The sequence below is a fragment of the Trachypithecus francoisi genome, unplaced genomic scaffold, assembly GCF_009764315.1.
Source record: "Trachypithecus francoisi isolate TF-2019V2 unplaced genomic scaffold, Tfra_2.0 Lachesis_group11, whole genome shotgun sequence".
NCBI lineage: Eukaryota > Metazoa > Chordata > Mammalia > Primates > Cercopithecidae > Trachypithecus > Trachypithecus francoisi.
In genome coordinates, this window is record NW_022681456.1 from 124,260,325 (window position 1) to 124,284,470 (window position 24,146).

General features: G+C 44.8%; 1 protein-coding gene across 1 annotated transcript; it reads left to right on the forward strand.

Moving 5' to 3' along the window:
• The first annotated feature begins 1,755 nt into the window (after positions 1 to 1,755).
• Positions 1,756 to 7,942, forward strand: GDF3 (growth differentiation factor 3). The gene is made up of 2 exons (XM_033223570.1): positions 1,756 to 2,315; positions 7,019 to 7,942. The coding sequence occupies exons 1-2, from the start codon at positions 2,048 to 2,050 to the stop codon at positions 7,843 to 7,845; spliced, it is 1,095 nt and encodes a 364-aa protein (XP_033079461.1). The 5' UTR covers positions 1,756 to 2,047; the 3' UTR covers positions 7,846 to 7,942.
• The last annotated feature ends 16,204 nt before the right edge of the window (positions 7,943 to 24,146 follow it).

Below are 24,146 nucleotides of genomic sequence, written 5' to 3' on the forward strand. Positions count from 1 at the left end.
TGGCAGAGCAAGACTCCGTCTCAAAAAAAAAAAAAAAAAAAAAAAAAAAAAAAAAGAAACCCAAATGCAACCTACTCTTATTGTTGAAAAAAGGTTAAGATTGTAGATTAATTTAAAAGTGTTAGATAAGATACAAATAGTAGATAAGAGAAGTGGGACCTGGGAGCAGTGGTACATGCCTGTAGTTCTAGTTACTTGGAGGCCGAGGCAGAAGATTCCCTTGATCCAGTAATTCAAGGCCAGCCTGGGCAACATAGTGAGACACTCCCTAAACCTAGTCTCTAACTCTGAAAAAAAAAAAAAAGGAATGGGGAAAACCTCACTATATAAAAGAGTGAGACCTCTAGAAATAGCAACCAATTAATTCCTTAATTTATTTTTTGCACAGATATTTATCAAATGTCTACTACCTGCCAGACACTTTCCTCACCAGTGGAGATACTTTGGGGGAAAAAAGACACACTGAAGATACTTAGGCGAAGAGACACAGTTCTCATCCTCAAGGCGTGAGTTGTCTGAAAGGGAGGGAGGCACACTGTAAAATGCACTGCAAAAACTGTAATGGAGGGCCGGGCGCGGTGGCTCACACTATAATCCCAGCACTTTGGGAGGCCGAGGTGGGTGGATCACCTGAGGTCGGGAGTTTGAGACCAGCCTGACCAACATGGAGAAACCCCGTCTCTAGTAAAATTACAAAATTAGGCGGGCATTGCGGCACATGCCTGTAATCCCAGTTACTAGTGAGGCTGAGGCAGGAGAATCACTTGAACCTGGGAGGCGGAGGTTGTGGTGATCTGAGATAGCGCCACTGCACTCCAGCTTGAGCGACAAGAGCGAAACTCCATCTCAAAAAAACAAACAAAAAACTGTAATGGATGCCCAAGTATGGCTGAGTGGGAGAAAGAAATATCTCAGTCTATTTTGGTGAGTCGAAATTGTGGAAGTAGAGGTGACCTTTGCACTTGGTCTGTGTAAAGGCTCTGAGAAGAAATCAGCTCACAGCACTACAAATAGGTCAATATAATTAGAGCATCCACACTAAGGATGGTGGGTGGTGAGAAACAAGGCTGGTGGCTGGGTGTGGTGGCTCATGCCTATAATCCCAGCACTTTGGGAGACCGAGGTGGGAAGACTGCTTGAGGCCAGGAGTTCAAGACCAGTCTGGACAACATGGCAAGGCGCCATCTCTATAAGAAATAAAACAATTAGCTGGGAGTGGCGCCCTACGCCTGTAGTCTCAACTACTCCAGAGCCTAAGGTGGGATGAGTTCTTGAGCCCAGGGAATTGAGACTTGCAGTGAGCCAAGATCAGGCCACTGCACTCCAGCTTGGGCAACAGAACAAGATCCTGTTTCAAAAATAAACAAATACATACATAAAAATAAAATAAAATAATGAAATCTACTTGGGTATTTGTCTAATACAGGGGTGTCCAATCTTTTGGCTTCCCTGGGTCACACTGGAAGAAGAAGAATTGTCTTGGGCCACACGTAAAATATACTAACACTAATGATGTTAGCTAACACTAATGATAGCTGATGAATTAAAAAGAAAAAATCACAAGAAAGATTCATAATGTTTTACAAAAGTTTATGAATTTGTGTGAGGCTGCATTCAAAGCCATCTTGCGCCTCATGCGACCCTCTGCATTGGTCTATGCAGATGATGAATTATAAGTCTATGAATTATTCACTGCTCTGTTCCTAGCACCTATCTCAGCACCTTGCACATAATAGATGCTTAGTAACTGTTTGTTAAATGAATAAATGCACGTCTCCTTTTCACTCTGTCTACTGCTGACAACCTCACATTGTTGTAGAGTTTATGTCCATGCATTGGTAATCTTTATTCTGTGAACTTTTTCCTGGAAGAGTAGAGCAAGAGAAGAGAAAAAAAAAATTCCGTCTTCACATCCAATGGCCTTTGAGGAGCTGGGAAGAGAGCAATTCACACTTGATTATCTTACATCAGATAAATTAGCAGCCCCTGAATTGTTGGGCAGTCTGGCAGTGGAGCTCTCCCCGGCCTGATAGCCACTCTAGAGGCCATGCTTCCTTTCTTGCCAGATTTGGCTTTCAGCTTCCTGTTAACTCTGGCTTTGGGCCAGGCAGTCCAATTTCAAGAATATGTCTTTCTCCAATTTATGGGCTTAGATAAGGCACCTTCACCCCAGAAGTTCCAACCTGTGCCTTATGTCTTGAAGAAAATTTTCCAGGATCGCGAGGCAGCAGCGACCACTGGGGTCTCCCAAGACTTATGCTACGTAAAGGAGCTGGGTGTCCGTGGGAATGTACTTCGCTTTCTCCCAGACCAAGGTAAGGAAATGGGAGTGTTATCCAAAAAAACATCTGGAACTGGGTGTTGTGAAGAAAGGACAATAGGAAATGACAATTACTAATGTGGCCTTGTGCTGGTATTTTTCATATTTTATCTCATTTAATTCCAGCCTACGATCCTGAGAGGAAGTTAGATATTCTTATCAAGTTTCTAACAGTAAGGAAATGAGGCTCAGACAGTAGGTAACCTGTAATCTATTCAAGATCATACAGCTAGTGTGTGAGAACAAAGTCAGCATTTGAAATAGGTTTTTGTTTTTTGAATCAACTGCTTTGTGCTTCAGTTGCGATGAGAGAGGTGAAGGAGGAATCGGAGCTCAGTTTCCCACTCTTCAGCCCATATATACACATTCTGCCGTCTTCTGTGTGGCAAGCAGGGTATGAAAATTTTGAGGTTGGTTTGCCCAGGACTCCTGCTTCCCTTATTTGCACCTCCTGGCTACTCTTGTTGGGTGGCAAAGGTTATTCTAGATTTGTGAATAGAGAGTAATAATATATACAGTTGTCATATCCTTTTTTAAAAGGATCCTAGTGAGTGGCATCCAATACTTTCCCAAACTGACCACCCACCAAATAACTTAGGTCTTCCATTAACAGTAGATCCTCCAACTCCATTCCTGCCCCTTGTTCTCCCCACCCAATTCTTATTCAAAGTCTGAAATGGGTGTTGAGAATCTGCATGTCTATACAACCTCCCAGGTGTTTCAGATGCAGAATTTAGAGCCTTGGTTAGTTTTACAGCAACTGGAGAGGAGATTTGAATATTTATTTGTCCAAGAAGCACTTATTGGATACCTATGGTGAGCCAGGAACTGTGTATGGCCTTGAGAATACAATATAAAGTTTGCTTTTTTTTTTTTTTTTTGAGAGTCTCGCTCTGTCTCCCAGGCTGGAGTAGAGTGGCACGATCTCAGCTCACTGCAACCTCTGCTTCCTGGGTTCAAACGATTCTTCTGCCTCAGCTTCCCAAGTAGCTGGGATTACAGACATGTGCCACCACGCCCAGCTAATTTTTTAGTAGAGACAGGGTTTTACTATAAGTTGGCCAAGCTGGTCTCGAACTCCTGACTTCAGGTGATCTGCCTGCCTCAGCCTCCCAAAGTGCTGGGATTACAGGCCTGAGCCATCGCACCCAGCCCAGAATTACCTTTTAAAAATGCATATTGGCCGGGCGCGGTGGCTCAAGCCTGTAATCCCAGCACTCTGGGAGGCCGAGACGGGCGGATCACGAGGTCAGGAGATCGAGACCATCCTGGCTAACACGGTGAAACCCCGTCTCTACTAAAAACTACAAAAAACTAGCCGGGCGACGTGGCGGCGCCTGTAGTCCCAGCTACTCGGGAGGCTGAGGCAGGAGAATGGCGTGAACCCGGGAGGCGGAGCTTGCAGTGAGCTGAGATCTGGCCACAGCACTCCAGCCTGGGTGACAGAGCGAGACTCGGTCTCAAAAAAAAAAAAAAAAAAAAAAAAAAATGCATATTGAGTCATACTGCTCCTCCACGTAAAATTCTCATCTGCAGAATTCTGCAGGAGTTGACCCACCATGCCCTGCCTGTTCTGACCCTGCTGCTTACTTCCCCAGTCGCACCTTTTACAACTTCTGCTTGCACACTCAACTCTAAGTTCAAAGTAATCTATTCATCCTAGAGCATGCATTCTTGGCTCATCTTCAAACGTGCTATATCCAGGCTACCTGAAGTACTCCCTCAGAATTTGCCTGGTCAAGTACTTCAGGCTTTTCTTCTTCTTCCTCTTCCTCTCTCTTTTTTTTCCCTCGAGACAGGTCTTGCTGTGTCACCCAGGCTGGAGTGCAGTGGCACAATGTCAGCTCACTGCAGCCTCCACCTCCTGGGCTCAAGTGATCTTCCCACCTCAGCCTACCGAGTAGAGTAGTTGGGACTACAGGCTACAGGTGCGCACAACCACACCAGGCTGATTTTTGTATTTTTTTTATAGTGATGAGGTCTCGCCATGAGGCTGGTCTCTAACTTCTGAGCTCAGGCAATGGCCTGCCGTGACCTCCCAAAGTGCTGGGATTACAGGCATGAGCCACCTTGCCCAGCCAAATTTTGTTAGGTTTTGAATGACGCTTGAGAATGAAGAGGCATGGTGGTGGGGCGCTTAAGAGTGTTTGGGTTTGAGTCGCAATTTCTCCCCAAGCTGAATGACCTTAGAAAATACCTACTTAAGGCTGGGCGCGGTGGCTCACTTTGGGTGGCGCTTTGGGAGGTTGAGGCAGGCAGATCATGAGGCCAGGAGTTCGAGACCAGCCTAGCCAACATGGTAAGCTCCCCCACCTGCCGCCCCCACCCCTGTCTCTACTAAACATACAAAAAATAATAATAATAATTAGCTGGGTGTGGTGGCGAGCACCTGTAATTCCAGCTACTCGGGAGGCTGAGGCAGGAAAATCCATTGAACACCCAGGAGGCGGAGGTTGCAGTGAGCCAAGATCGCACAACTGCACTCCAGCCTAGGTGACAGAGCAAGGCTCCGTCTCAGGGGGAAAAAAAGACAGAAAATACCTACTTAAGTGTGAAGTCATCCTACCAAACAAAATGATGGCGTTAGGCCAAATAAGTTATTTGTGGAAAGGGAAAAATTGAAGATGCAAAAAATAAAATAGTAAAAGTATACTTATTGGGTCTTTTCCTAGAGGAATAGGTAAAATTTGAAAATTCAAGCAGGAAAGTTAGCTTAGAAAACAGGGAGAGCACACTTGGAACTTCAGAAGAAGGGCATCCGTGGACCAAATCAAAGCATCACATTGTACTTCAATATGAGGAGAGGCCGGACACAGTGGCTCATGACTGTCATCTCAGCACTTTGAGAGGTGGGAGGATCCTTTGACCTCAGGAGAGCAACATAGGGAGACCCTATCTCTACAAAAACTTTTTTAAAAAATTGGCTGGGCGTGGTGGCTCACGCCTGTAATCCCAGCACTTTGGGAGGCCGAGGTGGGCAGATCACCTGAGGTCAGGAGTTTGAGACCAGTCTGGCCAACATGGTGAAACCCCGTCTCTACTAAAAATGCAATTAGCCAGACATGGTGTGCACCTGTAATCCCAGCTACTCCAGAGGCTGATGCAGGAGAATTGCTTGAACCCAAGAGTGGAGGTTGCCATGAGCTGAGATCAAGCCACTGCACTCTAGCCTGGGTGACAGAGCAAGACTCCGTCTGGGAAAAAAAAAAAAGTAAAGCCAATCTGAATGACTGGACTTTGGCCAACAACACCTGACAGTCTAGGTTCCTCTTTTTTTTTTTTTTTTTTTTTTAATTGAGACGGAGTTTTGCTCTTATTGCCCAGGCTGGAGTCCACTGGTGTGATATCAGCTCACCACAACCTCTGCCTCCCGAATTCAAGTGATTCTTCTGCCTCAGCCTCCCGAGTAGCTGGGATTACAGGCATGTGCCACCATGCCTGACTAATTTTTTTGTATTTTTAGTAGAGATAGGGTTTCTCCATGTTGGTCAGTCTGGTCTCCTGACTTCAGGTTATCTGCCCGTCTGGGCCTCCCAGAGTGCTGGGATTACAGGTGTGAGCCACCACACCTGGCCCAGTCTATTGACTCTTTCTCAGAATAATGGTTTAAGTGCCTGAAGTAAAATATTTAGGATTTCAAAAGAAACCAATTAAGTATTGAAATATATTTTAAAAATATTTTAAAAACAAATGTAGGCCGGGCGCGGTGGCTCAAGCCTGTAATCCCAGCACTTTGGGAGGCCGAGACGGGCGGATCATGAGGTCAGGAGATCAAGACCATCCTGGCTAACCTGGTGAAACCCCGTCTCTACTAAAAATACAAAAAACTAGCCGGGCGAGGTGGCGGGCGCCTGTAGTCCCAGCTACTCCGGAGGCTGAGGCAGGAGAATGGTGTGAACCCGGGAGGCGGAGCTTGCAGTGAGCTGAGATCCGGCCACTGCACTCCAGCCCGGGTGACAGAGCAAGACTCCGTCTCAAAAAAAAAAAAAACAAAAAAAAAACAAAAAACAAAAAACAAATGTATATATAGTCATGTATATAATGCTTTATCAATGTAATACATAACAAGATCTAGGGAGGTGACTATACCTATAGCTACCATAAATTTCAGCATAGTGTTAGCATAAGTGTTTTTTTTCTTTTTCTTTTCTTTTATTTATTTATTTTTTGTAGAGATGGACTCTCACTATGTTGCCCAGGATGGTCTCAAACTCCTATCCTCAAGCAAATCTCCCATCTCAGCCTCCCAATGTGCTGGGATTACAGGCATAAGCCACTTGCCTGGCCTCCATAAATGTTTTCAGTTATTTGCAACAACTAAATGTATGAACACACCTATGATTATTATTGATAACAATGTCATAGGCCCTGATGATGTTACTGGGATTTGTTGCCTATATTCATAATGAAGGAAATGCTACATTTCCTTTACTTTAGTGGAAATAATGATGTAATTATTTTTCCCATCTAAGTTCGTGCACCCTCTACCTTTCATCCAGGAATCTCTGGGAACCTGTGGATGTGAAGATAAGAACCTCTGGCTTTCAGGAATAGAGAAGCAAATGCTTCCGAATGATAGTGCTTGGGCTCTTCCCTGCCGTTATATTGTGTATGTGGATATCTGACATGTACATCATATAGGTGGATATGAACTAAAATGTATTATTATGACTCTGACATGTCTCTTTTCCCATCTAGGTTTCTTTCTTTACCCAAAGAAATTCTCCCAAGCTTCCTCCTGCCTGCAAAAGCTCCTCTACTTTAACCTGTCTGCCATCAAAGAAAGAGAACAGTTGACACTGGCCCAGCTGGGCCTGGACTTGGGGCCCAATTCTTACTATAACCTGGGACCAGAGCTGGAACTGGCTCTGTTCCTGGTTCAAGAGCCTCATGTGTGGGGCCAGACCACCCCTAAGCCAGGGAAAATGTTTGTGTTGCGGTCAGTCCCATGGCCACAAGGTGCTGTTCACTTCAACCTGCTGGATGTAGCTAAGGATTGGAAGGACAACCCCCAGAAAAACTTCGGGTTATTCCTGGAGATACTGGTCAAAGAAGACAGAGACTCTGGGGTGAATTTTCAGCCTGAGGACACCTGTGCCAGACTGAGACGCTCCCTTCATGCCTCCCTGCTGGTGGTGGCCCTCAACCCTGATGAGTGCCACCCTTCTCGGAAAAGGAGAGCAGCCATCCCTGTCCCCAAGGTTTCTTGTAAGAACCTCTGCCACCGTCACCAGCTATTCATTAACTTCCAGGACCTGGGTTGGCACAAGTGGATCATTGCCCCCAAGGGGTTCATGGCAAATTACTGCCATGGAGAGTGTCCCTTCTCACTGACCATCTCTCTCAACAGCTCCAATTATGCTTTCATGCAAGCCCTGATGCATGCAGTTGACCCAGACATCCCCCAGGCTGTGTGTGTCCCCACCAAGCTGTCTCCCATTTCCATGCTCTACCAGGACAACAATGACAATGTCATTCTACGGCATTATGAAGACATGGTAGTCGATGAATGTGGGTGTGGGTAGGATGTCAGAAATGGGAATAGAAGGAGTGTTCTTAGGGTAAATCTTCTAATAAAACGACCTATCTGGTTTATGACCACTTAGATCGGAAATGTCGATATACCTGTGTTTATAATTAGTCTTCCTGAAAAACCCAGCATAATTAATGATGCCCATCTTGCGTGTGCGTGCACACAGACAGACACACACACACACACACACACACACTGGAGCCCTAATAATTGTGGTTAATTTCTGTTCTAACATACTCATTATGCATATGAGTACAGACACTGGCATTTACTGATGGCCAATTATGGGCAGGCATTATCCTACGTGTTACTTTACAAACATTTCACTGTTCTTTGAGGGAAGCATTGTTATTTATGCTTTATAGACAAAGAAGCTGAGGTTTAGAGAAGCTAACAAATTTTCCTAAGGTCAGCAACTCTCCCTGGCTCTCCCTGGCAGATCTGATATGCTAATAGTGTTACATTAAAAAATTTTTAGACCGGGCGCGGTGGCTCATGCCTGTAATCCCAGCACTTTGACAGGCTGAGGCAGGCGGATCATGAGGGCAGGAGATCGAGACCATCTTGGCAAACATAGTGAAACCACGTTTCTACCAAAATAGAAAAAAATCAGCCGGGTGTGGTGGTGCTTGCCTGTAGTCCCAGCTACTTGGGAGGCAGAGGCAGGGGAATCACTTGAACCCTGGAGACAGGTTGCAGTGAGCTGAGATCGTGCCAGTGCACTCCAGCCTGGCTACAGAGCAAGACTCCATCTCAAAATAATAATAATAATAATCATTTTTTTGAAGGAAGCCTCGGCCTCCCAAAGTGCTGGGATTGCAGGTGAAAGCCACTGCGTCCAGCCCTAGTTAGACCAGCCCCTTTCTGGTCTTTTATTGATGTTCCATTTGATTCCTATAGTGCAGATCACATTGTACATACAATTTTATTTTATTTTATTTTATTTTGAGGGCTGGGTGCGATGGCTCTTCCCTGTAATCCCAGCACTTCGGGAGGCTGAGGTGGGCAGATCACCTGAGGTCGGGAGATTGAGACCATCCTAGCTAACATGGTGAAACCCTGTCTCTACTAAAAATACAAAAAATTAGCTGGGCGTGGTGGCACATGCCATAATCTCAGCTACTTGGGAGGCTGAGGCAGGAGAATCACTTGAACCTGGGAGGTAGAGGTTGCAGTGAGCTGAGATCGTGCCATTGCACTCCAGCCTGGGCAACAAGAGTGAAACTCTGTCTCAAAAAAAAAAGAAAAGAAAAAATTTTGAGACAGGGTTTCACTTTGTCACCCAGGTTGGTGTGTAGCGGCACCATCTCAGCTGTCTGCAGCCTCCACCCGCTGGGTTCAGTCGATTATCCTGCCTCAGCCTCCTGAGTAGCTGGCATTATAGGCACAGGTCACCATGCCCAGCTAAGTTTTTTGTTTGTTTGAGACGGAGTTTCTCTCTTGTTGCCCAGGCTGGAGTGCAATGGCGCGATCTTGGCTCACAGCAACTTCTGCCTCCTAGGTTCAAGCAATTCTCCCGCCTCAGCCTCCGGAGTAGCTGGGATTACAAGTATGTGCCACCACACCCAGCTAATTTTGTGTTTTTAATAGAGATAAGGTTTCTCCATGTTGGTCAGGCTGGTCTTGAGCCCCTGACCTCAGGTGATTCGCCCACTTCGGCCTCCCAAAGTGCTGGGATTACAGGCATGAGCCACCTCACCCGGCGCCCGGCTAATTTTTGTATTTTTAGTAGAGATGGGGTTTCACCATTTTGGCCAGGCTGGTCTTGAACTCCTGACCTCAGGTGGTCCACCGGCCTTGGCCTCCCAAAGTGCTGGGATTATAGGTGTAAGCCACTGCGCCTGGCCCTAGTTAATTTAACGGCTGCAACTGTATGTGTTTGTTTAGATACACCATAATTTACTTCAGAGAATGTTTATCACTAGACATTATGAAGTTTGCAGTTTTCATGATGGAATAGGGTTATAACTCTGTGTTCACATATCATTGTCCATTTTTAGTCCCCACCCTCTCAGAAAATTTTCAGACATGGAATTGTAGAGACAAAAGCATAAGCTGACTCATGTATAATTAACATAAAATTGATATTAAAACAAATATGGATAAATTTTGGGGTGAAATGCAAAATTTGTATAGATATAAAAAAATCTAGAGGCCAGGCACGGTGGCTCAAGCCTGTAATCCCAGCACTTTGGGAGGCCAAGGCGGGTGGATCATGAGATCAGGAGATCGAGACCATCCTGGCTAACACGGTGAAACCCCGTCTCTACTAAAAATACAAACAAATTAGCCAGGCATGGTGACAGGCACCTGTAGTCCCAGCTACTCGGGAGGCTGAGGCAGGAGAATGGCGTGAACCCAGGAAGCGGAGCTTGCAGTGAGCCAAGTTGGCACTACTGCTCTCCAGCCTGGGCCAGAGCAAGACTCCGTCTCAAAAAAAACAAAAACAAAAACAAAATTAGCCAGGCGTGGTGGCTCACGCCTGTAATCTCAGCTACTCGGGAGGCTGAGGCAGGAGAATAGCTTGAACTCAGGAGGTGGAGGTTACAGCCAGCTGAGATCGTGCCATTGCACTCCAGCCTGGGCAACTAGAGTGAAACTCCGTCTCAAAAAAAAAAAAAAAAAAGAATAGTGGCTACTGCCTTTTTCCAGTTGTTCTGTAGTTTGCTGGTTTGTTCTGTTCCTGAATGAATCAGATTATCTCCTGAGGTCATTACCATGCCTAAAACTAAAGAAATGCATGCATAACTGCCTTCATGGTTTTGGGATCCACATTATTCTATTTCTCTACTAGAATCTTCATGTTCGTCAGACCAGTGTACGATAGGCAGAGTATGCACCCTGTAGGCCAAGTTATAGGCTGTAATTTGGGCAGATTGGGGCAAGATAGGACTCTTTATTCCAAAATTTAAGTAAATTAAGCATGTGTGTACAGCACAGCTATTTCAGAACATTTTAAGACTCATTATTTTATTTAATGGCAGTAATTTTTACCATCAATTTAACTTATTTCTATTCAATTTCACATTTACTGAATGCCTTTGTGGGGGGAAAGAGATTTCTTTCTTTACTCATTGCTAAATTCATGACTGAGGCACATATAACATGATTGGTCGGGCACGGTGGCTCACACTTGTAATCTCAGCACTTTGGGAGGCCGAGGTGGGCAGATCACTAGGTCAGGAACTGAGACCATCCTGGCCAACATGGTGAAACCCCGTCTCCACTAAAAATACAAAAATTAGCCAGGTATGGTGGCATGCACCTGTAGTCCCAGCTACTCAGGAGGCTGAGGCAGGAGAATCGCTTAAACCTGGGAAGTGGAGGTACTGCAGTGAGTGGAGATTGTGCCACTGCACTCTAACCTGGTGACAGAGCGAGACTCTGTCTCAAAAAAAAAAAAAAAAAGGCCGGGCGCGGTGGCTCAAGCCTGTAATCCCAGCACTTTGGGAGGCCGAGACGGGTGGATCACGAGGTCAGGAGATCGAGACCATCCTGGCTAACACGGTGAAACCCCGTCTCTACTAAAAATACAAAAACTAGCTGGGCGAGGTGGCGGGCGCCTGTAGTCCCAGCTACTCGGGAGGCTGAGGCAGGAGAATGGCGTAAACCCGGGAGGCGGAGCTTGCAGTGAGCTGAGATCCGGCCACTGCACTCCAGTCCGGGAGACAGAGCGAGACTCCGCCTCAAAAAAAAAAAAAAAAGAAAGAAAAAAAAAAAAAGGATTAACAAGAGAAAAGCAATCAAATTTATTTAAGTTTTAGTGAAAAGAGAATCTTCAGAAATGAAGACTCAAAGAAACAGGGAAACTTGTGTTAAGTTTGATAAAGGGGTGGACAGTTGTGCAGAAGTCTGATTGGACACAGGGAGTCTGATCTAATGGTAACATACTGGGAATGGCTGGGCACTGTTGTGTGAGCCTGTAGTCCTTGCTGCTTGGGGGGCCAAGACATGAGGGTCACTTTAATCCAGGAGTTCAAGACCAGCTTGACCAGCTTGGGCAACATGGTGAGACCCCCACCTCCAAAAACAAACAAAAAAAACAAAGGAACTGGAGGAGAACTTAGCAAGGCCTGTTTGTTCAGATTCTTCTTAGTGCCTCTGTGTCTTTAAGGATAAAGATGTTCCTTTTCTTTGGGTATAGAGAGGATATATCTAGAATGAAGGTCTTATGCAGAGGAAGGGCAGAGCATTCTTTCATGGCTTGCTTTAAGAAGAAGGGCAGGAGAAAGTGAAAAAGACTTTCAGGCTTCTGTTTCCTCAAATACCAAGGTGCTGTATTTTGGGGTAGCATGTCCTGAGCCCCATCACCTTGAAAGGGAGACAAAAAATAAGATACAGATTCTGCCTTTGAGTAGTAGTTTATCGTAAAATTGTACTTCCTCAAATCAGACTGGGGTTAATTTTTGTTTTCTTTTTTTGTTTTCTTTTTCTTTTTCTTTTTTTTCTTTCTTTCTTTCTTTTTTTTTTTTTTTTTGAGACGGAGTCTCGCTCTAGCCCGGGCTGGAGTGCAGTGGCCGGATCTCGGCTCACTGCAAGCTCCGCCTCCTGGGTTTACGCCATTCTCCTGCCTCAGCCTCCCCAGTAGCTGGGACTACAGGCGCCCGCCACCTTGCCCGGCTAGTTTTTTGTATTTTTTAGTAGAGACGGGGTTTCACTGTGTTAGCCAGGATGGTCTCGATCTCCTGACCTCGTGATCCGCCCGTCTCGGCCTCCCAAAGTGCTGGGATTACAGGCTTGAGCCACCGCGCCCGGCCTGTTTTCTTTTTCTTCTTCTTTTTTTTGGAGGGGGGACGGCGTCTCGCTCTGTTGCCCAGGCTGGGATGCAGTGGCACAATATCAGCTCACTGCAACCTCCACCTCCTGGGTTCAAGTGATTCTCCTGTGTCAGCCTCCTGAGTAGCTGAGATTACAGGCACATGCCACCACGCCCAGCTAATTTTTGTATTTTTATTAGAGATGGGGTTTCACCATGTTGGTCAGGCTGGTCTCAAACTCCTGACCTTGTGATCCACCCACCTTGGCCTCCCAAAGTGCTGGGATTACAAGTGTGAGCCACCACACCTGGCAATTTTTCTTTTAAAATAAAATAATCTTTGCTCCTTATCCACTCCCACTGCTTCACTTGACTAGCCTAAAATAAATAAATAAATAAACAAACAAATAAATAAATAAAACCAGGCTCAGTGACGTGCATTCAGCTACTCAGGAGACTGAGAGGGGAGAATCACTTAATGCCAGGAGCTCCACTCCATCCTAGGCAACATAGCAAGAAATTAAAATCCCTAAAAAATTTAAAATGAAGGCATTCATTTTTATGAGATGAAGGGACTCATATAGGCTCATGCCTATAATCCCAGCACTTTGGGAGGCCGACGTGGGCAGTTCACTTGAGGTCAGGAGTTCGAGACCAGTCTGGGCAACATGGTAAAACCCCATCTCTACAAAAAAAAAAAAAAAAGAAAAAGAAAGAAAGAAAAGAAAAAAAAAATTTTCTGGGTGTGGTAAAGCAGGCCTGTGGTTCCAGCTATTTGGGAGGCTGAGGCCGGAGCATTACTTGAGCCTGGGCAGCGGAGGTTGCAGTGAGCTGAGACCATGCCACTGCACTCCAACTTGGGTGACAGAGTGACGCCCTATCTCAAAATAATAATAATTAAAAATGAAAAAATTAAAATTACATAAAACAAAAAAGCAATGGAGCATAAACATCAGTACACCAGGGGTAGTTGTAGGATTATTTTCTCAACATTTTATTGTCTCCTCAAAATGATGTTGAGCACTTCAACTCTTATCGCAGTGGTTTCTGTGCTTTGCTTTTGAGTGGAATATTTGGAGCATGTGTCTTTAAAGATCTGAATCTATTGACTTTTGACAAGAATTGTGACTGAAAACAGGCACCTGTTTCAACAGGAAAGGGATATGTTCTGTTGTTTTTTCCCACTTTTTGTAGGATAGAAATCATTGTCAGTGATTGCATATGCCGAGATTTTCTCCCGGACCAGACTTTGGTCGGGCTCTTCTGAGCTTGCTTTTCTACTCAGCCCGACCTTGGACTTCTTTGTTCAGTTCTGGCAAGAATTTCCAACGCTGATATAAGATCACCGTCATTAAGCGACCAGATTCCTCATCCTGCATTGCCTCCAGGTGATGTCTGATCACCTTGGCCTGTCTTCAGCAAGAATTCTGTTAGGTTGATTTAGCCAGACTCCCCCTTTACTCCTAATGTTTTTTCGTAGTAATTTTCCATCAGAGATAAAAGTTTTCCGTCAGAGACTGGAAAATTACTAGACTAGTCAAATTACATATGACTTCATACTTTCATATCCATTTTTCCTTGCTGTATTTGGAATTAAGCCCATTCTAAACTAGGCCCCTTTTCCCCTATTGCAATCGTCCTGAATAAAATCTATTTTGACCACTTCAGCTACTGTTTAGCTCTGGATTTTCTTCAATACATGCAAACGTAAATGCATTCCTTCAGGTCTGGGCACAGTGGCTCATGCCTGTAATCCCAGCACTTTGAAAGGCTGAGGCACAAGGATCTCTTGCGCCCAGGAGTTTGAGACTAGCCTGGGCAACACAGAGAGATCCCATCTCTACCGAAAAAAAAAAAAAAATTAGTCGGGCGTGGTGGCAGGCCCTGTGGTCCTAGGCTGCAGCCACATCTGAGATGGTAGGATCACTTGAGCCTGGGAGTCGAAGGCTGCGGTGAGCTGTGATTGCACCACTGCACTCCAGCCTAGAAAACAGAGCAAGACTGTCTCAAAAAAAAAAAAAAAGAAAGAAAAAGAACATGTATATCACACAGACACACATATGTACCACACACATGCATACATATATATGTATATATATTCAAGTGGGTTTAATGGACAGATAGATTCTTTATTCTCTCTTTTAATAACAAAAAGCATTAAACAGCAAGAGTAGGGGTAATTCTTTCTGGGCAAAAATTTATCACTGCCATCATTTTACCCTGTTGTGATAATGTAAAATTTATCTTTTTGAGATAGTAAAACTTAATTGAGAATTGTTTTAGCCACAAACTATTTCCTGCTCCTCCTCCTCCTTTGTTTTGAGACAGAGTCTCACTCTGTTGCCCAGGCTGGAGTGCAGTGGCTGGATCTCGGCTCACTGCAACCTCTGCCTCCCGGGTTCAAGCGATTCTCGAACCTCAGCTCCCGAGTAGCTGGGATTACAGGCATGGCACCACACCCAGCTAATTATTGTATTTTTAGTAATGACAGGGTTTCGCCTTGTTGGCCAGGCTGGTCTGGAAATCCTGACCTGAAGTGATCCACTAGCCTCAGCATCCCTCAGGGCTGGGATTACAACTGCGAGCCACCGGGCCCAGACCTATTTTTCATCTTTCAAAAAGTAAATCATATGTAATAATTATGTGGTAAGTGATATGGGAGCTTTAGGCTCCTCGTAGGGTAATTGTTCAAGGTCTCCTGGAACAATAGTAATTAAAACAATATCTGTTGTGAAAGAGAATATGATAACTACCACAGGTGTAAACAGAAATGAGAAGATTAAATTCTTCTGGAATGATGATTTTAAAAAAGAAAAATGCAAATTAAAGACTTGGTTCAACTAAATAAAAGAAGAGGTAGGATGCGGTGGCTCACGCTTCTAATCCCAGCACTTTGGGAGTCCAAGGGGGATGGGTCACCTGAGGTCAGGAGTTTGAGACCAGCCTGACCAACATGGTGAAATCCTATCCCTACTAAACATACAAAAATTAGCCAGGCATGGTGGTGGGCTCCTGTAGTCCCAGCTGCTCGGGAAGCTGAGGCAGGAGAATCACTTGAACTCAGGAGGTGGAGGTTGCAGTGAGCCGAGATGGCGCCATTGCACTCCAGCCTGGGTGACAGAGCAAGACTTCATCTCAAAAAAAAAAAAAATAAGAAGAAGAAGTTGGCCGGGCGCGGTGGCTCAAGCCTGTAATCCCAGCACTTTGGGAGGCCGAGATGGGCGGATCACGAGGTCAGGAGATCGAGACCATCCTGGCTAACACGGTGAAACCTCGTCTCTACTAAAAATGCAAAAAACTAGCCGGGCGAGGTGGCGGGCGCCTGTAGTCCCAGCTACTCCGGAGGCTGAGGCAGGAGAATGCATAAACCCGGGAGGCGGAGCTTGCAGTGAGCTGAGATCCGGCCACTGCACCCCAGCCCAGGAGACAGAGCAAGACTCCGTCTCAAAAAAAAAAAAAAAAAAAAAAAAAAAAAAAAGAAGAAGAAGTGCTGCTTATCTTGATATGGTTATTCAGAGATAGTAGTATTTTGACAGAGGGAGATGTCAGGGAATTTGATCTAGAGCAAAGGCAGGAAACAGATGGCAGAAACTGAGAGAGACTCAAGGAGTTTTAGCAATTTCTGTATTGTTGGTGGCTCTGCTAATTCTATTGTTTTTCTGCCCTCTGCTGACTTAAATGGGGAAAAGCAAATCTATGAAAATATGGTTCTTTTCGTCTGGGGGATTGAAGGACCCATTAAGAACCTGATAAAACATGTAGACACTCCCCCAGAAAATAACGCACATAAACGCAAACTATTTTGCATATAATTTCAGTGGCTTCATGGATAAACCATGGGATGATGAAAAGCACACTCCTCTTGAGTCAGGTATTTTTCCCTTTGTCTCTGTTTATAATTGTGTGTATGTGAGTACACATGAACTCTTTTGCAATATTCAATTCCTTTTAAGGAACCTATTTCCCACTCCAACTCTTTCTTTCTCTTCCCATATGGGGTTTCACCATCTTGGCCACGCTGGTCTCAAACTCCTGGCCTCATGTAATCTGCCCGCCTCAGCATCTCAAAGTGTTGGGATTACAGGCGAGAGCCACCGCACCCGGCTGAAATTGGGTTTCTATTTCAGGTTTGATAGATGATTAAATAGGGGTTGGAGTCCTTGGTTACAGGTACCTTATTTTTGAGACTCAGGCTGCATTTTGAGAAAGGCAGTACAGGAATTGGAGACTAAAGATTTTGATTTATGGCTTGATTACCCAACAGAGGTGTCATAGTGCCAGATGGTCTCAGAGTCAGTGGCATGAAGGAAAAAGGAAGTCTGTGAGACCTCACTGTAAGAGGCTCATGACAATAAAATTGAGTCTGAGAACTCTTCTCAAGCTAATATTTTTAAATAATAATCACTTGGCACATATTGATTGAAATTTAGGTTAGGCGCGGTGGCTCACACCTGTAATCCCATTGATTTAGTACAAAATGCAGCTGGTTCAAATGATTCTGGCTGGGATGCCAAATATATAATTCAGATGTTTATCTTACAAGTATTATTGTTTCCCTTTTTCCTCTGTTAAATAGCTATTTACACGCACACACACACAGACATATATACAATACACTAGGACACCAAGTGAGTATTTTTTGCAACCCAAACTGAAAATCCATAAGCATACGCATGGCAAACCAAATAGTAGAGATAAGAAAGAGAAGTATTCTTACACAGAATGCCCTCATCTCCTCAAAATTCCTGAGTTGACATTTAATGTCAATGATGTTCTTGCCATTGAAACAAACATAAAACAGGCATCTGTTGACTTGGCTAGAGCACCAGTGGTGTGATCATAGCTCACTTCAGCCTTGATCTCCTGGGTTCAAGCAACCCTCCTGCTTCAGTTCCTAGTAACTGGAACTACCCTGAGGAAGCGGAGTGCAGTTTCTCACAACCGTAATTCCAGCATTTTGGGAGGCTGAGGAGGGAGGATTGCTTGAGCCTAGGAATTTGAGATCTGCCTGGGCAACATCGTGAGACCCAGTCTCTACAAAAAATTAAAAAATTAGCTGAGCATGGTGGCAAGTACCTATAGTCACAGCTGCTTGAGAGGCTGAGGCAGAGCCCAAGAGTTCAGGATGCAGTGAGCTGTGATTGTTTCACTGCACTCTAGCCTAGGCAACAGAGACCTTATCTCACTTAAAAAACAAATACAAAAGAAAACAAAAAACTTACAGGGATCTCAGAGAGATCTTTGTACACCTGTGTTTATAGCGCCACAATTCACAATAGCCAAAAAGTAGAAGCAATACAATGTCACTGACTAATGAAAAAGCAAAATGTGATATACACATTTAATGAACATTATGCAGGCTTTAAAAAGAAACAAATCCTGTCACATGCTACAACATGGATGAATCTTGAGGATATTACATTAAGTGAAATAAGAGTGGCTGGATGTGGTGGCTCACACCTCCTGTAATCCCAGCACTTTGGGAGGCCGAGGCGAGTGGATCCCCTGAGGTCAGGAGATCAAGATCAGCCTGACCAACATGGTAAAACCCCGTCTCTACTAAAAATACAAAAAATTAGCCAGGTGTGGTGGTGGGCACCTGTAATCACAGCTACTTGGGAGGCTAAGGCAGGAGAATCGGGGGGGCGGAAGTTGCAGTGAGCAGAGATCTTGCCATTGCACTCCAGCCTGGGTAACAGAATGGGATTCCGTCTCAAAAAAAAAAAAAATACAAAAAGCCAAATATTTGTATGATTTCACTTGGCTGAGGTATCCAAAGTAGTCGAATTCATATAAATGAAAAGTAGAATGTGGATGCCAGGGGCTAGGGAGGAAGGGGAAGTAGAGATTTGTTGTTTAATGGGTATAAAGTTTCAGATTTGTAAGATGAACAAATTCTGAAGATCTATTGCACAGCAATATGAATACTCCTAACACTGCTGAACTGTACTCTTTTTTTTTTTTTTGAGACAGTCTCGCTCTTGTCACCCAGGCTGGAGTGCAATGGCACAATGTTGGCTCACTGAAACCTCCGCTTCCCGGGTTCAAGTGATTCTCCTGCCTCAGCCTTCTGAGTAGCTGGGATTACAGGAGTACATCACCATGCCTAGCCATTTTTTTTTTTTTTTTTTAGCAGAGACAGGGTTTCACCATGTTGGCCAGGGGCCAGGCTGGTCTCAAACTCCTGACCTCAGGTGATCCACCTGCCTTGGACTCCCAAATTACAGGCATGAGCCACCCCATCCGGCCCTGAACTGAACTCTTCAAAATGGGTAAGATGGTGTATTTTATATTATGCCATTTTACCACGATTAAAATTAAAATAAAATGAATTGACCGTAGATGTGCAGGTTTATTTCTGTGTAGAGGTCTTGCATATGCTTTTTTTCTTTTTCTTTTTGAGTCAGAGTCTTGCTCTGTCGCCCAGGCTGGAGTGCAGTGGCATGATCTTGGCTCACTGCAAGCTCCACCTTCCGGGTTCATGCAATTCTCCTGCCTCAGCCTCCTGAGTAGCTGGGACTACAGGCGCCCGCCACCTTGCCCGGCTAGCTTTTTGTATTTTTTAGTAGAGACGGGGTTTCACCGTGTTAGCCAGGATGGTCTCGAACTCCTGACCTCGTGATCCGCCCGTCTCAGCCTCCCAAAATGCTGGGATTACAGGCTTGAGCCACCGCGCCCGGCCGAATTTTTGTGTTTTTAGTAGAGATGTTTCACCATGTTGGCCATGCTGGTCTCGAACTCTAGACCTCAAGTGATCCGCCTACCTCGGCCTCCCAAAGTGCTGGGATTGCAAACCTAAGCCATTGCACCTGGCTGCCAATTGATTTTTTATTTTATTTATTTTTTATATTTTGAGACTGAGTTTTGCTCTTCCGCCCAGGCTAGAGTGAAGTGGCTAGATCTTGGCTCACTGTAATCCCCGTCCCGCAGATTGAAGAGATTCTCTTGCCTCAACCTCCGGAGTAGCTGGAATTATAGGCACCTGCCACCACACTCGGTTAATTTTATTATTTTATTTTATTTTATTTATTATTTTATTTAATTTTATTTTGGAGTTTCACTCTCGTTGCCCAGGCTGGAGTGCAATGGCTTGATCTCAGCTTATCACAACCTCCACCTCCCAGGTTCAAGCGATTCTCCCACCTCAGCCTCCCGAGTTGCTGGGATTACAGGCATGCGCCACCATGCCCAGCTAATTTTTGCATTTTTAGCAGAGACAGGGTTTCACCATGTTGGTGAGACTGGTCTTGTACTCTCGACCTCAGGTGATACGCCTGCCTCGGCCTCCCAAAGTGCTGGGATTACAGGCATGAGCTATAGCACCCGGCCTAATTTTTGTATTTTTAGTAGAGAAGAGATTTCACCATGTTGGCCAGGCTGGTCTTGAACTCCTGACCTCAGGTGATCCACCCGCTTCTGCCTTCCAAAGTGCTAGGATTACAGATGTGAGCCACAGCGCCCAGACTGCCAATTGGTTTTTATTTATTTTTGAGACGGAGTCTCGCTCTGTCGCCCAAGCTGGAGTGCAGTGGCGCGATCTCGGCTCACTGCAAGCTCCGCCTCCCAGGTTTACCGCCATTCTCCTGCCTCAGCCTCCCGAGTAGCTGGGACTACAGGCGCCCGCCATCTTGCCCAGCTAGTTTTTTTGTATTTTTTAGTAGAGACGGGGTTTCACCGTGTAGGCCAGGATGGTCTCGATCTCCTGACCTCGTGATCTGCCCGTCTCGGCCTCCCAAAGTGCTGGGATTACAGGCTTGAGCCACTGCGCCCGGCGCCAATTGGTTTTTAAATAAAGGTGCCAAGATAACCCAATGGGAAAAGTGTACACACACATACACACACATATATATGTATTTCTTTCTTTCTTTCTTTCTTTCTTTTTTGAGATGGAGTCTCACTCTGTCACCCAGCCTGGAGTACACTGGCGAGATCTTGGCTCACTGTAACCTCTGCCTCCCAGGTTCAAGGAATTTTCCTGTCTCAGCCTCCTGAGTAGTTGAGATTACACGCATGCACCACCATGCCCAGCTAATTTTTGTATTTTTAGTAGAGACAGAGTTTTACCATGTTGGCCAGGTTGGTCTTGAACTCCTGACCTCAAGTGGTCTGCCCACCTTGGGTTCCCAAAGTGTTAGGATTACAGGCATGAGCCACAGTGCCTGGTGGGAAAAGTATATATTTTTTGAAACAAATGATGCTATAAAACTAAATATCCATACGGGGGGAAACAATGCAGATATTCATATGTACAGAAAAGAATCCTGGCCAGGCACCGTGGCTCTTGCCTGTAATCTCAGCACTTTCAGAGGCCATGGAGGGTGGATCACTTGAGGTCGGGAGTTTGAGACCAGCCTGACCAACATTGTGAAATCCCGTCTCTACTAAAAGTACAAAAAAATTATCTGGGCATGAGGCTGCACACCTGTAATCCCAGCTCCTTGGGAGGCTGAGGCAGGAGAATCGCTTGAACCCAAGAGGCAGAGGTTGCAGTGAGCTGAGATTTCGACACTGCACTCCAGCTTAGGCGAAAGAACAAGACTCCGTCTCTGACCCTGACATCACACCATATACAAAAATAACTCAAAATGTATCCTAGGCTTAGTGTAAAAGCTAAAACTAAAAATATATAAGTACTAGAAGAAAATATAGGAGAATATCTTTGTGCCTTCTGAGTAGACAATGATTTCATAGACAAAAAGCACTAACCATAAAAAGCAATCCAATTGATAAACTGAACTTTACCAAAACTTAATTAAACTTCTGCTCTTCAAAAGACACCATTAAGGAAATAAAAAGGCAAACCAGAGGCTAAGGGAAATACATACAGACAGTCCCCAGCTTAATGATGGCATGACTTAGATTTTTCAATTTTACAATGGTGTGTAGGCGATATGTGTTCAGTAGAAATTATATTTCTAGTACCCATAGAGCCATTTGATTTTTCCCGTTAAGTGCAGTATTCAATGAATTGAATGAAATGTTAAGCACTTCATTTAAAAATAGTCTTGTGTTAGATGATTTTGCCTAAGTGTGTGCTAATGTAAGTGTTCTGAGCATGTTTAAGGTAGGCTAGGCTATGATGTTTGGTAGGTTAGGTGTATTATTTATTTTTTAATTTTTTTTGAGATGGAGTTTTGCTCTTGTTGCCCAGGTTGGAGTGCAATGGCTCAATCTCGGCTCACGGCAATCTCCGCCTCCTGGGTTCAAGTGATTCTCTTGCCTCAGCCTCTAGAGTAGCTGAGATTACAGGCATGTGTCACCATGCCCGGCTAATTTTTGTACTTTTAGTAGAGACGGGGTTTCTGCATGTTGGTCAGGCTGGTCTTGAACTCCTGGCCTCAGGCGATCCACCCACCTCGGCCTCCCAAAGTGCTGGGATTACAGGCGTGAGCTGCTGCACCCATCCAGGTTAGGTGTATTAAATGAATTTTCAACTTAACCATATTTTGAATTTATAATGGGATTATGGAGACGTGACTTCATTGTAAGCTGAGGAGCATTTGTATACAGATATGACAAAGCTTATATCCACAATATGTAAAAAACTCTTACAACTCAGTAATGAGACAAAGAACCCAATTAAAAGATGGGCAAGGCCAGGCGTGGTGACTCATGTCTGTAATCCCAGCACTTTGGGAGTCTGGGGTGGGTTGATCACCTGAGGCCAGCAGTTTGAGTCCAGCCTGACCAACATGATGAAACCCCTTCTCTACTAAAAATGCAAAAATCAGCCATGTATGGTGGCGCACGCCTGTAATCCCAGCTACTTGGGAGACTGAGGCAAGAGAATCACCTGAACCCGGGAGGTGGAGGTTGCAGTGAGCCAAGATAGCGCCATTGTACTCCAACCTGGGCAGCAAGAGCAAAATTCTGTCTCTGGGGTGGGTGGGGGGTGAGTGAGACAGGGAGGGAAGACAAAAAATTTGAACAGGTTTCAGAAAAAAGATATATAAATAACTAATAAGTACATGAAAAAATGTTCATTGCATTTAATTTTAATGCAAATTAAAATCACAATGAGATACTAACACACTCACAAGTGTGATTGTAACTAACAGGGCTGACATAACTAATAAGTACATGAAAAGACGTTCATTGCATTTCATTTTAATGCAAATTAAAATCACAATGAGATACTAACACACACTCACAAGTGTGATTGTAACTGACAGGGCTGATATTACTAAGTGCTGATGGGGCTGTACAGCAGTTGGGGCTCTCTTACACACCTGATGACAATGGAAACTGGTAACAACAATTTGGCATTTTCTTCAGTTAAGTGTAGCTGGGGGTAGTGGCTCACACCTATAATCCCAGAACTTTGGGGAGGCCAAGACAGGAGGATTTCTTGAACCCAGGAGTTCAAGACCAGCTTGGGCAATATAGTGAGCCCCTGTCCTTATAAAAAATAAAATCAATTAAAAAAGAAAGAGTTAAATGTGCATTTACCTATTTGATCCAGCAGTTCCACTCTTGGGTATTTACCCAAGAAGAAGAAAAAGAAGTATGTGTTTACACAAAGAATTGTACCCAAATGTTCACAGCAGCTTTATTCATGAAAGCCTAAAGTTGGAAATAACCCGAAGTACATCACATTGACAGAAGAATATACAAATTGTAGCGTACCTATGTTTTTTTTTTTTTTTTTTTTGAGACGGAGTCTTGCTCTGCCACCCAGGCTGGAGTGCAGTGGCTGGATCTCAGCTCACTGCAAGCTCCGCCTCCCGGGTTTATGCCATTCTCCTGCCTCAGCCTCCCGAATAGCTGGGACTACAGGCGCCCGCCTCGTCGCCCGGCTAGTTTTTTGTATTTTTAAGTAGAGACAGGGTTTCACCGTATTAGCCAGGATGGTCTCGATCTCCTGACCTCGTGATCCGCCCGTCTCGGCCTCCCAAAGTGCTGGGATTACAGTGTAGCGTACCTATGTAACGGAATACTATTCAGCAGTGAAAATTAGCCACCAATATACCTAATCATGTAGACCAATTTTACAGAAAAGCTGAAGACCAGCCTGGCCAACATGGTGAAACCCCATTTCTACTAAAAATACAAAAAGTTGTATAGTGAGATCCTGTCTCAAAAAAAAAAAAAAGGAAAAGCTGAGTAAATAACACACAAAAGTGTACACAATGCATGATTCCATTTGTATGAAGTTCTATAGTAGTCAAAACTAACCTATAGAGACAGAAAGAGCAGTATTTGCCTGGGACTAGTAGGAGGAGGATAACGGCTAACACAGAGAATTGTGGGGGGCTGGCCAGGCATGGTGGCTCATGCCTGTAATTCCAGCACTTTGGGAGGCCGAGGTGGGTGGATCACTTGAGGTCAGGAGTTTGAGACCAGCTTGGCCAACATGGTGAAACCTCATCTCTACTAAAAGTACAAAAATTAGCCAGACGTGGTGGTGCGTCTCTGTAATCCCAGCTACTTGAGAGGCTGAGACATGAGAATGGCTTGAACCTGGGGTGCTGAGGCTACAGTGAGCCAAGGTTGAGCCACTGCACTCCAGCCTGGGCAATAGAGCAAGACCCTGCCTT

Coding starts and splice junctions, on each gene's coding strand:
- GDF3 (XM_033223570.1), top strand. CDS start 2,048: ATGCTTCCTTTCTTGCCAGATTTGGCTTTCAGCTTCCTGTTAACTCTG. Junction 2,316..7,018: donor TCGCTTTCTCCCAGACCAAG/GTAAGGAAATGG, acceptor TTTCCCATCTAG/GTTTCTTTCTTTACCCAAAG.